The sequence below is a fragment of the Blennius ocellaris genome (genome assembly GCF_963422515.1).
Source record: "Blennius ocellaris genome assembly, chromosome: 3".
In the NCBI taxonomy this organism is placed as follows: Eukaryota; Metazoa; Chordata; class Actinopteri; order Blenniiformes; family Blenniidae; genus Blennius; species Blennius ocellaris.
Genome location: NC_137652.1, coordinates 4293048 through 4307334, shown reverse-complemented (window position 1 = coordinate 4307334; position 14287 = coordinate 4293048). Strand labels below are relative to the sequence as shown.

The following is a 14287-nucleotide window of genomic DNA, read 5'->3' as shown; positions in this document are numbered from 1 at the left end:
ACAGACAATCATGGAACACTGCAGGAAATTCTTAACTGTACATTTGCCTTTGAAAGGAAAACTATGTTTTTTGGATGTGTAACCACAGAACTGGGGAAAAAAAGATAAGTGTTTGCTTAGTGCCTTGCTGGTAGCAAGCAAAAAAAACTATAACTAAGAAATGGTTATCCTTGGACATGCCAACTTTAACATTATGGTGGGAAACCACAGTGGAAATCTACAGGATGGAAGAGTTGACGGCTTTTGTTAATGATAAACACGGTTGGTTTGACGCGTGTTGGGGTAAGAGGGCGACACACACCAATGCAAAAAGGCCCAATTACATACTCAAAATGTAGACTATAGTTAGTCTTTCTTTTTCTCTCTCTCATCTTTATTGTTGATATCTTTTCTTTAATTGAGAATTAATTGTTCTCTACTGGTCACTCCCTGTTCTACAATGTTCTGTATGTTTTATTGTGTCAAAATATAAAAACTCATAAATAAAGAATTAAAAAAATTTAATAAAATAAAGCAATACTTGAAACATTATTATAGCAAATGCCACTTCGGGCTGATAGGAACAGACAGACGGTCTTCAGAGTCCCAGGTTGACGACGAGTGAAAACCGATAAGACGAGATTCATAAAAGCAATCCGAACAAGCCCCGGGGCGACACTTGTTGTACTTGTTGAGCGCCGCCTTGATCGTTTTTAATTGTCGTCACTTTAGCGCCGGCGACCGAGCGTCACAGAGGTTCTCTTTCAAAACAGGTGAAGACGCATTTTGTCTCTGTGAAGTGACAGAAGTCGTCTCTTCAAGTGGAAAACAAAGGCGGCGTTCAGGCGCTGCTTACTTGCCGACTGCTCCACAGACTGCGACTGCTCCAAGAGATGCTCCTTGGCTTTTACCGACTGAGACAGCACAGTGGCGAGGAGCTGCAACACAGAAACACACACACACACAAAAGAAACATTTACTCAAGCATAATCATTCAAATCCCAGAGGTGCCTTGTGACTCAGCTCTGCACATATAAGAGACAGACTCTGGCTTGCATCCCAACCCTGCTGTATTTTCTACGACATGCCAAAGCAGCAAAGGCTCCGAGGAGTTTTTCTTCTTCTTTGAATTCAGAAAATGAGCATAGTTTTCCAGTTATTTTGCTTTTTTTAAAGAACTATATACAAATTTAAACCGATATTATGGAGAGTAAGTAAGTAAGTAAGTAAAATGTATTTATAAAGCGCTTTTCACAGATAAAATCACAAAGTGCTGTACAGGAGAAAAGGTAAAACAACAACATAAAATGTATATACATGTGTAAAATTAAAGTGACCCATCAAGCAAAAGCTCTCCTAAATAAACATGTTTTCAGATCCTTTTTAAAAGAGATAACAGAGTGTGCCAGGCGCAGAGACAGGGGCAGAGCGTTCCACAGTCTCGGGGCAACAGACTGAAGGTCTGCAGGTCACAAGGTGAGTGAATAGAAATGTGCACGCGTTTGCACACACGTGCACATTTCTGAGATACAGTTTAGGGCTACAATGGATGATGTCACGAATAACAAAAGACCGAGAAAAAAAAAAGAAAATTGATGAAAATGCCATATATATACAATTTTCTAGCCGAATCACCATTTTGACTGGTCTTTTGTGTCGCGGTAAATATCGGTATTTAACTTGAACACGCTGGCATGAGGTCAAATCATAAAACTCAGCACAAACTGAAAACAGGTAGCTAATAGCAAACAACTATTTAAAGGTTTTGATGATAAAAATAGCGCACATATAACTTATTAATATACAAGAACATGCTGCTCACACATACTGTGTGCAGGAATTCACACGTCTTGACAGGGAAACAACCTGGAACGACTAATCTGACTTAAATGGGCGACGACGCAGGATTTTCCCCAGAAAGAGCGCCGGGCTTTATCTGAGCTCAAATTAGCATTTCAACCTATTTCAGTCCCATTATGCTGCGAGAAAAGGTTGACGTGCTATTGTATTATAGGTTCAACGCACAAAATGACTGACAAAAACAAAAGGATAAAAATCTGATTTTTTTGTCGCTAAAAACAAAACAAAAAAACCCCCAAAACATGCTGATCTTTCAAAGTGAAAGAACAAACTGAGCAGGAAACTAACTTGTGGTCAGCCGTGTTTGTTTCCTGACGCGGTTTTATCTGTTTCCAAGAAATTCTCTTCGGTAAATCGCAACGTGTGTGTGTGTGTGTGTGTGTGTGTGTGCGTGTGCAGATACGTGCAAGAACTCAACTTACCTTGACTCCCTCTGCTTGTGCGTGCAGGCCCGGAGCGTTGAGGCCGTGCGTGTTGACCCCCGGCGTCGGTGCAGAGTGAGGACTGGGCGCGGGCGTGGTCAGGACGTGCGTGTTCCCGGAGCCCTGCACGCTGCCGGACGACCGCACGCTGCCCAGGCTGCCCAGGCTGCCCACGCTGCCGCTGCGCTCGCCACCTCCACGCACCGATCGATGGGACAGACGGTTTTAGGAAGCGACCCTTTAAGCAGTTTTTTTTTCTCTCCAGGGAAACAAGATTTACCTGCCAGAGGTTTGCGGAGGACCCAGATGTCCTCGCTGGCGCTGCTCTGCTGCCCCAGGGTGGGGGAGCCTTGGGGGCTGAGCTCGGCCGTCCTTGAGCCTGTTCAGAAGACACGTGTCGGTGCATATACGCGAACAAAACACAAATGACGTCACTGCGAGGTCGTACACATTTATAGAACAGCAAAGGCAAACACTTAATCGGACACGTGGGTAAAACTGTGTGTGCATCGGTGCTTTAAACAGAAAAGGTGTCTCTCTGCTAAGTGGATAAAGTCGGACACAGACTCACTCATCACAGATACACTCATTCACCTACACCAGCGTAACCACGTTACTCATAAAGGCCATCACTTATAAATTCACACAAGCCCTTTGGTCAGAGCGGAATCTTACACACTGGTAGGATTGCAGGCAAATTGCTCCGGAATTATAATTTAGGCCTCGCGAGAGGTGAAGAGAATCAAAAACCATTCCGCTAAAATCTCTATTTGCTCTAATTAGAAGACTCTTACAGTCTCTTCCCTGTAGTTACTGAGCGAAGAATCACATCTTCTCAAAGTGTGGATTTAGAACTACAGTGGTCCCTCACTATAACGCGGCCTCGCTGTTCCGCGGATTCTTTCGTGTGCAATTTTGCATGCTTTTTTTAGTTTTTTAAGGCGTATGAATGTGCAGAGTGTTCTGCATGCTGATTGGCTATGGGAGAACCTGCACATTGTATTCTGTGTCCTGATTGGCTACGGGACTGTAGACCCTTGTCAATCAATCTCCGTGTTTCGTGTAAGCGAATGCATTCGACTTGCATATATATATATATATTGCAAATGCATCAATGTCTGATGGGTAGCACTGTGACCCTGAAGTGTTTGCAAGTTTTGTTCCTGACAAAACCCCACAACGTCGACAAAACGTTCTGCACCGACAAAGGAACCTGCGGTCGCAGCCAAAGGGCAGAGGAACGTTTATGTTTTAAAATCTACAAAAAGTTAAAAACTCCCAAAGTTTGAACTTTGGGAGTTTAAACAAGAGAGAAAATGTTCATTCCTGTCCGCGGAAGGTGTATAAAGTGTGTGGTGACGGGGTTCTGCAGCCTTAAAACACATAATACTTGTTAAAAAAAAAAGGATTTCGCTTATTGTGGGTTATTTTTAGAACGATAAACGAGGGACCACTGTATCTGTATACCACACTCACTCACTGGTCCTTGAAAACAAAACAACACTGCATCTGGCGGATAACTGACGCCCCATGTTCAGCCTGGTATAAAAGCATAGAAAAGTATCCTTAACTGTGATTTAAATTGTGTCACTACGGTATGTACCTGTCTGACTTTGCTGCTCCTGAGAAGTGGAGAGAGGAGGAGGAGGTGGAGGAGGAGGAGGAGGAGTGGACAGAGGAGGAGTGGACAGAGAAGGAGGAGAGATGGGGAGAGGCACGTACCCAAACGAGGAGAACCGAGGGAGGGGCTGTGTGTTGGGGTGGAGGGGGGGGAGGGGAGGGCAGATGCAAGGGGAGGACTTTGGAGGGGGGGTATGAGTGTCCGTTGACCGAGGCAATGGGGCAGGGGTTGGGCCTGCGGAGCAGGAGGGTGTGGCACTGCTGGGAGGGGGAGTGGCCTGGACACGAGCCAGGAAGAGGGGGGGGAGGGGAGGGGGGAGGGGGGGGGGGGTGCAAAAACGAAAAACAAAACGACAACAACACAACAACAACAACTGATCAGTCAACTTGAAAGAAAACATGTCTAGTCACCAAAACGAAAAATCTCAAAATGCATGAAATAATAGCGGATTGGTAAAATCGAAACATGAGAAAAGAATACATCCATACATCCAGAGGGAATATAATCTGTGTGGATTAAAACACAATATCACCACAGCGATAAAGCCCACGGACGGAATGAACCAAAGCAGCAGAGTGGAGCAGAGCAGGGTGGGGCTAATCTAGAGGGGAGGTGACGCGAGGAGCAGAAATCAAGAGGAGGAGGGGGAGGAGGAGGAGGAGGAGGAGGAGCCAGCAGAGGACACTGTTTGATTTATGGAGATGATTGACAGGTTGGGGGAACACAGATGGGCCGACCACAGAGGCCGATGATGCCGCAGCTCGCTGCAACTAATGGTTCGCTATAGCTACAGAACAGCTGCCGGACTCGCGCGAAAGCTCACACACCCATAAACACACACACACACACACGCGCACACACACACACACACACAGAGCTGTGGTGTGGTTGGTCACCTGCCCGCTTGATGACTTCCACCATGTTGGAGGGGAAGTAGCCCACACGGTCATTCCCCGTGCGGTTGTCATGGATACAGCCTTTCCATCGACCGTCGGAGTGCTGCTCCAAAACCTGAGCACAAAGGTCCCGGCCTTTTTTAAACCACCTCTCGCACCCAAAAAAACATCCCATCAGAGTTCACGTTCAGAACAAATTGCACCTTTACAGATGTTGTGAAACATCAGGCACAGCCAGAGCAGAGACCACTGTCACATCGGGAGCAGATGAAAACTGTTTCATGCAGCACACGGTTAAAAAATTAAATAAAAGACCAAAGTGTTCATAGAAGTAGAACATTTCTCTGCACAGTTTCACAATGACTCATTGTCATTGTAAGTTTTAAATGATAATTACAGTCTAAAGCTGCATCAACTGTCAGAAAAAGATGCAGTTTATCAACAAACACAATTCAAATTCAGGATATTGTGCTTTTTCTTTTTTTTTGTGCCGACTGCTCCCCGTGTGCTGCCTTTTTTGTATTAATTTTTTTTTTTTTCAACCCAGCTGGGAGAGGCTCCAGAGGACGAGGTGGGTAAAGACGTGTGGATTGTACCGTGATAATATCTCCAGCTTTGATGTTGAGGCTGGTGAGGTCGTAGTTGTTGCAATAGTCCTTCAGCGCCCGGACCTGCATGGCCGCCGAGGCGTCTGCAGACACGGGGGAAGAGCCGACGGCGGCAGGTTGAGTAGAGCAAAGATCAATACTTGCATTTGGCGTCAGTACTGGTCGCAGCATAATACGGGAGCAACATCACAGAACAGAGCACGACTCAGATTTATCTCATGCTTCACTTGTTGTGTGCCGTCGTGTTCACGGAACACGACAAATGGACGCATTTGAATAAATGCAGCTGAGACGCTTCTATTAGTCCAGTGTTTTTCAACCACTCCGCGAGATCTAGTCAGGTGCGCCGTGGGAAATGATCCAATTTCACATTTTTTTCTAAAAAACATCTGCTCTCACAGCCGCTGTCAGCTGTGAGAGCAGTGTGTTGCAGAGTAATCATGTATAAATACTCTTCGCCACTAGATGGCAGCACAGAACTTTGCCGGTGAAATGGAAAGTGACAGACGTCAGTGTGGTTAATCTCCACCTCCTGCTACCATCTTGTATCAAAGCACTGTGTCAGTGACAGTGATGGAGAAGTTTTTGAAAAGGAAGAATGTGAACCAGGATCTCAGCTCTTCATCCATCAGGTCCAGGTTTCACACTGAGGGAGTGAAAATTTAAAAAAAAGAAATTGGGAAATACTTTTTTTCTGTATTTACTTGATTCCTGTTGATAAAACTTTTATGAGAATGACTTTATAATGTTAATAGAGGCTACAGAGTTTCACATTTTAACATGTTCGGGTGGTGGTGGTGTGCCTCCAGATTTTTCCAAACAAAAAAGTGTGCCTTGGCTCCAAAAAGGTTGAAAAACACTGTATTAGTCATCGGGGGGTCAATAACATTTCTTTACGCCTGGACTTCACCTCTCAGGAGCTGCTTGATCTCCCTGCTGGCCTGCGTGGTGGTGAACTGGTTAACAATGTCCAGGGCGGTTTGACTCAGGGTGTTTCTCACTCCCGCACTGATGCCGCTCTGAGGAAAAGCAGAGGAGGGAAAAAAAAAAGAAAAAAGAAAAAGATTAAAGCCTCAATGTCAAAATTGTCTCCCCGCGCGGTTCATAATGGGGACGTGGCTTGGTGCACCTGCCCGCCGCGGAGATTTGTCGAGCGTTTGCTGAGTCAGCAGCGACATCAAACGTGAAACACAAAAGAGCAGGAGAGAACCCTGAAAGCCCGTTCAATAGCTCGGCTCAGCATTAGCGTCCTTATGCATCAAAAGGCGAGAGAGAGAGGAAAAAAAGAAGAAGAAAAAATAGAAACAGTAATGAAAGGTTTGACTATCGCACGCCAAGTGGGAGGATCGCCAGTCTGCTGCCATTTTATGTAACAAGCTAACATATCTAACATGTCCCACAGGTTTTCTCGCGCTGCTTCGTTAGAGGGAGCGACAAACACCGAGGTGTAAACTTGCTCCGCTGAGGAGAGAGAGAGGAAGCGTTAACTGACGCTTATGTAAATCGGGACTTACATCCAGCAGCAGGCGAACTACCTCCGTCTTCCCACAGAGGGCGGCCTGATGGAGCGCCGTGCCCGACTCCGACTGTCTGTTGATGTCTATACCGGCCTGTATCAGCAACCTGGGGAACAAAACCCCCCCAAAAAAACACATTCACATTTAAGCAATATTTAACCGCGAGACGGTCAAGACAAGCGTCTCCGGTATGGAAGTAAAACTGTGCCATCAGATTCTGAATTCGAATTTCTAACTCGACCATCGAAATCAGACTTTTGAATTTTAAAAGCGGTCGAATTTCAAGCACGTATCTGTTTTTGCTTCTGATTTTTTTTTCTCCCAACATCTAAAAATATTCAGTGTGTGAAAAAATTCAATGTGTCTAAAAATTCGGCTGCAAAAAAAAATTCAGCTGTAAAAAAATTCGACAAATTATATAATACATATATAATTTTATTATACTTGAAATTCGACAGCTTTTAAAATTCAAAGTCTGATTTCGATGGTAAAAAAAATTCAGAGTTGGAAATTCAAATTCAGAATCTGATGGCACAGTTTTACTTGCATACTCCGGCCACTCACGTCCAACAAAACTTGCTGATTCATTAGAACTTTGACCTTGAAGTGAAAATCCACCCGAATTTTGCATGAGACCAACTCATTTTGTATTAAAATAATGTAGGTTTTTTTTTTTTTTTTTTGGAAGATCCAGTTCATTTGACTCCTACGTGGGTGAGAACCAAAAGAAAACAAACCCGAGCTGTTCTTAACAAGCCAGGTGAAGGAGAACCGCAGCGGCGCTGGCTTGCAGGTGACATTTACCTTTATGTTTTCAAGCTGCTCAAAGTGCTGCAGCCAAGCAGCTCATTAGCTGTCTGACACTCACGGTTTCTCTCTCGTCCCCTGCCGGTGCTTTGCTCGGTCAGAGAGGGCGGCTCGGAGTGTGGGTCCGACGCGAACGTGAGCTCGAGAAGGAAATCTAAGGGTGGGATTTCATTTTTTGGAGTCGGCGGCTCGTGTGTGTTGCGTGGCAGGCAGGCTGGCCGCCGCCGCGTCGCCATCTGCTCTGCCTTTTGATGGAGCACCGACCGTCAGGATTTGATCTTTCGGTTGCAGAATGAAACTTTCCATCTCCGCAGACCAGTACCAAGACGGCTTTTTCGAACGAGAGATGGAATAATAACCCGCACGAACAAGTCGTTTCAGTGTGTTTGTCAAATCACACGCCGGATAAAATGGATTGAATCAAAGGTGCTAAACAGGCAGAGACAACAGGGGTGAATTGAAAGACTCCGCTGCTGATTGAGGTCCATCAAAAGGTTGTCCACACTCAAGCTCCTAAGTGCACTTGGTCAAATTGCCTCCCCGGGTGGTTGATTTTCTGAATTTTCACTAAAAGAAAACAAACATTCAAAAATGATCCACGGTTGTTTGGGAAGCTCGAGCCGAACGACCCGAATTCCCATCGGGGCGACACACAACATTCACCTGGTAATGTGCAGCCATAATTCACACTGTTGGGCAACTCAAGCATTGTGTTTCTGTCTGGTTAAAATCAAACAGTGGAAGGAGCGGTCGTTCACACCGTATGACATCTATGTGTCCGTTCTTGGCAGCCAGGTGCAGCGGTGACACTCCGTTGGGGTCGGAGGGTTTCGGCTCCAGCATGGCCGCACACATGTTGCTGCTGAGCAACAGCTGGACCACCTGCACACATACATAAACAACCAGTGTTACCTATATATATATATATATTTATCAATATGATGTGGGCCTGATTATTCAAAAGCACAGCAACATGGTGGGACTGGAGTGGAACCGCGGGGCACCGACTGCAAACCTCCATGAACAGACTCATCGACGCCATGTGATCAAGTGTAAAGATTACGTTGTGTTTAAACGAATTCAAAATTTGAGTTATTCAGTCAAATATACTCACTCCCACACGTCCAAATTCACACGCGAGGTCCAGCGGAGTTTTCCCAGCTGTGTCTGAGATGCACGGATTTGACTGGTGTTGTAGTAACATCTCCGACTGCAACACACACACACACACACACACACACACAGACACACACACAGACACACACACCGATCTTACTCATCTGCATCCCTTTACAACGGCGTCCTATGCATGCACCACCAAGGCCACATACACACACACAGGCTCCAAACAATGTCTCTCTCACACACACACACACACACACACACACACACACACACACACACACACACACACACACACACACACACACACACACACACACACACACACACACACACAGTTACCCCGTCGTAGTGTCCATGCTGAGCTGACAGGTGGAGCGGGATCTGTCCTTCATCCGACTGTCCGTTGACTGACGAGCCCGCCTTCAGCAGCATTTTCATTGGCTCAGTCTTCCCCTGCCATGCAGCATAATGCAGAGGACGCATTCCTACACAACACACAACACACACACACACACACACACACACACACACAGACGGACACGTACAAAAAACACACGACCGAAGAGGAAAGTACAACAAACCACAGACGTACAAGACCCCACAAGTACATGCACACAGACACACAAAGATGAGAACATAAAGACACGTCAACACATGCAGATACACCTTGTTTTTCTGACTGCACGAAATAATCACGGAATTCACTTGTCGCGTGTCTTTTATTGGTAATTTACTCTCCAGCGCTTATCATATTAAAGGTACAAATAGAATTTATTTTTTTTCCCCTGAGAGGTGAGCTAGCAACATTGCAATAAACTGAATTGTCCTTCGACGGTTTAAAAAAAAAACAAAAAAAACAACATTGTTTGGTTTCTGGACTGTTTGGATAAGATACAAGCACATAAAGAGCCACATTTTCTAAACACTCAGGATGACAACCGTTTGGTTGCAGCTCGAAAGAAACACAACTCTTGAGTCTGACGTGCGTCACGGCGCCAGCGGCTCAGCGTCCGTCCTGGAACGACCGTCCCACTGCGTTTTGACACTCTTGGCCTTTGTGACCCTCGTAGTATTGTTGACGTAAGTGTCACGGGACGCTGGAGACAAACAGCGACCAGACGGAGGTCAAGACAAGGCCCACCGGGGTTTTTTCTTTTTTTTAACATCAGAGAGCCCTCTTGGGGGGGGGGGGGGGGGGCGTGGCCAGGAGCCATGCAGAAAACGCAAGGTGGTGCCAAGTTCTGCTTGAGCAGAAGACGAAGCAGCGCCTCCAACCACTAAACTAAACGCCACTTTGCAGGAAGCAGTGGGCCTGTTTCACGTGGCGGCCGCCCAAGACCCTCCAGCCTTGATAACAGGGACGAGCTACGTCGTCAAGCTGAATATAATTTCTTTTTTAAACAAAACAATAAAAGCCTCCAGGGTGGGCTGGCATGAGGGAGGAGGCCTGACTCAGAGAGGATAAAGAGGCGCAGCAGCTGCACGAGTCACAGAATACTAAAGCGCAGCTATATGGAGATGACGGATGGCGAGTCGCTTTGAGTAGGCCTCAGAAGCCTTTCAGGTTGGGTTTTTTTGGCGGGGGGGGGGGGGGGGGGGGGATTTGGTACAAGAGGCTCGGTCAGACTGGAAGAACAGGCAGGGAAAGCGACTGCATTAATCCATCACAGGGACAAACACAGAGACACCAAACCACACATGCTCACATTCACACCTGCAGGCTACTTCAGTCACTGGTTAACCTCAAATCCAGGTGTTTACACTGCATTCACTCATTCAAGCTCAAAGATAAATACATGAAATGCTTCACATTTAAAACAAGACAGGCACCGTTGTTTGTTTGTGTTTTTTTTTTTAAATCTTTACATCGAAATGGGGTTTCTGTCTTTGGAAATATCTGAGCTCTGTTGCCAGAACTGTCCTGATAGGATTGAAAAAGTGAGTGGTTTCCACCCCCCCCCCCCCCTTTTTTTTTTCCTGTTTAAGACGTCTCTCTGTGTTTGTCCTGTTGCTGGACTGTCCAGCCTGGTATCAGCTCCAGTGCCTCGCCACCCTGACGTGGATCCGGTGTGTTCTAGATCAGTGTTTTTCAACCTTTTTGGAGCCAAGACACACTTTTGTCTTTGGAAAACTGTGGAGGCACACCACCACCACCCGAAAATGTGAAAATGTGAAACTCTGTAGCCTCTATTAATAATATAAAGTCATTCTCATCAAAGTTTTATCAACAGGAATCAAATAAATACAGAAAAAAAGTATTTCCCAATTTCTTTTTTATATTTTTACTCCCTGGACCTGGACCTGATGGATGAAGAGCTGAGATCCTGGTTCACATTCTTCCTTTTCAAAAACTTCTCCATCACTGTCACTGACACAGTACTTTGATACAAGATGGTAGCAGGAGGTGGAGATTAACCACACTGACGTCTGTCACTTTCCATTTCACCGGCAAAGTTCTGTGCTGCCCTCTAGTGGTGAAGAGTATTTATACATGATTACTCTGCAACACACTGTCGCTGTGAGAGCAAATGTTTTTTTAGAAAAAAATGTGACATTGGATAATTTCCCACGGCTCACCTGACTAGATCTCGCGGAAACACCAGTGTGCCGCGGCACAGTGGTTGAAAAACACTGATCTAGAAGACGGGTGGATGATTGTTGACGTGCATTCAGGAAAAGTCCTGACATGACAGTGGGGAAAACGACTGTGAATGTGGTGTCCTGGAACCGTGAAGTGAAACAGACTAAAACAAAAACCAAAAAAATTAAACTGACATTAACAGTCAAATTTGAGAATAGCAGAAAAAAGTACCAGTACAAAATGTCTAAACCTCCTGAGTCATATCTTTCATTCCCCTGCTGGATAATATATGTGAGTAGCAGCTTGTGTGTCTCTTTTCTGAACTCGGCAGCCAACTTACTTGTTTGTTATTGTCACGAGAACTTAACCAGAAACTTCACCGCTTCTCAGTTTGCATGAAGCATGAGCTGCAGCAATAATCTTTATATTCTGCTAATGCGGTCTAATATCCACCTGAGGTTTTTCTTTTTTTCTGGCCATCTAGCCAGTGCCAGGTTGTTTAGCTCAGTGTTTTGTAACCGCCGGCTCCCGGGGCTGCTGATTAATTACATACAAAAGTCTATCAGCTTGCATTTTGTATCCCAAACTGTTTTGATCCAGGCTGTGGACACTGAAGGCCACTGCCAATAAAACCAAAAATCTCATAGATGACCAGAAAACTGGAAATCCCACCAAAAAATGCAGACGCTAAAATGTATGTGACAACTATCATTAGGTTTGTAAATACAAACGACCCCTTCTTTATATTAAGAGTCGATATTGCCCAAGATATATCGTTGGTTTTTTTTTCTCTTTTCTCTGTTAAAAGCACCGAGAAGTGACCGTGTTTTATTTGGTGCTATATAAATAAAGTTGAATTGAATTGAACATTAGTGCTGCACGTTGTAGAACAACGTACAACATGACTTGCAGTACATGAATAAGTCCATGATGGTGACGTGTTCGTGCTTCCAGATTTGAGCTTCTCTCTTCTCAGACATCATTTTAGCCAGACTCATTTGGGCCTTGTTTGTTTGTTTTGTTGTTGTTGTTTAAAAAAAAAATCAAAATAGGTCTGCAGCTTTTCAGAAGCAGCTGGTTGACGTTGTTGATTTTAGTCAGTTTTCCTTGAATTCTTGTGTTTTTGATCCCTGTTACTGCTGCCAACAGGTACGAAATAATGAAGTGTTGTCAACGCGACCTGGAGCAGCAAGGCTCCATCTGATTGGCCAGATATGTTGACAGGCGAACACATGAATGCATAGCGCATAGAAACACGCTTTGTCGTGCATATTGAAAATATTGACATCACAATGACCATCAATTTGCAACCTATCGCGCGGCTGAATTAGATTAACTCTGCACTACTGTAGCGACGACTGTTCCACTGGTCTGGGAGTGGAGGCGCCAAGCCGAGACCTCCGCCGCTCGGCGGGGGGTCCAGTTCACTGCAGGTCCACTGATCTGAGGTTTCCCCCTGCTGACAAGACGCCCCCTGAAGTGGCGAGGCCTGCCGGGCGGAGAGGCCTGCCAGGTGTGTGCCTCTATTTAGAGACACACTTGGCATGAGTGACTGGGAGTGCAGAGACAGTAGGCCTCCATCCTGGGGGGGGGATTATAACTCCCATCTGCCCTGAGATTTTTTTTTTTTTTTTTTTTTCCCTTCTTCTTCTTCTGCTGCTGCTGGAATCTGCCATTGTGGGATGGAGCTCTCCGCCGCTCCACTTCCACTTGGCTCTCCATCCCGCCGCCACCAAGCCTTCCTCCCCTGCTCGCCATTGTTTACTGAGCAAAACAAATCTGTCACAACGCGTAAATACACTTTACAGAAGAAATAGAACTGAAATTTTCCCCCCACAAGCTCGCCGTTTATTACATAAGATGGTGTTATTTGTTCCACGCAGACAGCGAGAGACACCTATTTGCTTTTTCTGGTATTTTCTGCTTCGTCGGTTTATTGTTTTTCTGTGTGTGTGTGTGTGTGTGTGTGTGTGTGTTCTGCCGTACCAAATAAGACACTGGGTGGATTTTTACCTTTGTGATCTTTGATATCCACTGCTGCCTGGGCCTCCAGCAGCAGAGAGATCAGCTCCTTGTTGCCGCTCAGGGCAGCGTGGTGCAGCGGCGACAGCCTTCACACAAGACACAGATTACGTATAAAAATACACATATTCATACATGTAGCGTAAAAACCTGAGCAGAACTTTGCTGAATTAATCTTCAGCGTACAGCTGCTCCGCCCCTCAGCTCAGTGTGAGCGACGGGAGGGGGGGGGGGGGGGGGGTGACCTACTTCCATTAATAAGCAATCTCTCTACCCCGGAGTCGAGCATGCACACAGGGCATCTGTGTGTGTGTGTGTGTGTGTGTGTCTAATAGTTCCCTGGTGAATATAAGAGCCGGGCCCTGGAGTCAAATCAACGACTCATCAGTCATTACACAAGGAGCCGAGTCCAATTATCTGATTCCAATCAACATAATAAAAAAGATCTTCTGCTGTCAGTCGGAGCCAAATGGAACACGGTCGTAAACCAAGCATGTGCACACAAAAAGCTCCACCAATCAGCGGTCTAAATATAGCGAAGAATCCATAGTTGAACATTCGGAGTTGATAAGGGGAAGTTTCTGAGCAAATTAGGAGCCGAGTAATTTTGGCTGTGCTTTAAGAGGTGACGATTGCAGTGCTGAGATTAGAGCTGCTCAGTCCGCGGTGCGTTTCAAACACTGACTCCGGGCAGGAATTCATCGCAGCATAAGTGAGAGAAAACTATTTATTTACTCCCAGTTGTTGACGCCTGCTGATCAAAACATTGAATCGGCTCCTGACGCAAAAAGCTCTGGTGTTTCCATTGAGCAAACTTTCAACCTGACATCACAGATTCAACGCAAAAAG

General features: G+C 45.6%; 1 protein-coding gene across 1 annotated transcript in view; it reads right to left on the bottom strand.

The window, feature by feature from the left end:
* LOC308128593 (uncharacterized protein) overlaps nucleotides 1–14287 on the bottom strand; it is a gene marked incomplete at both ends in the record, with an annotated part of 38539 nt that overhangs the window by 12827 nt on the left and 11425 nt on the right. Inside the window, 13 exon segments of the mRNA XM_080494213.1 lie at nucleotides 836–917; nucleotides 2262–2455; nucleotides 2542–2640; nucleotides 3865–4033; nucleotides 4035–4159; nucleotides 4779–4893; nucleotides 5375–5469; nucleotides 6297–6405; nucleotides 6901–7009; nucleotides 8471–8592; nucleotides 8825–8920; nucleotides 9175–9320; nucleotides 13430–13527. Of these exon segments, the coding sequence (XP_080350339.1) occupies nucleotides 836–917; nucleotides 2262–2455; nucleotides 2542–2640; nucleotides 3865–4033; nucleotides 4035–4159; nucleotides 4779–4893; nucleotides 5375–5469; nucleotides 6297–6405; nucleotides 6901–7009; nucleotides 8471–8592; nucleotides 8825–8920; nucleotides 9175–9320; nucleotides 13430–13527 (1559 nt within the window).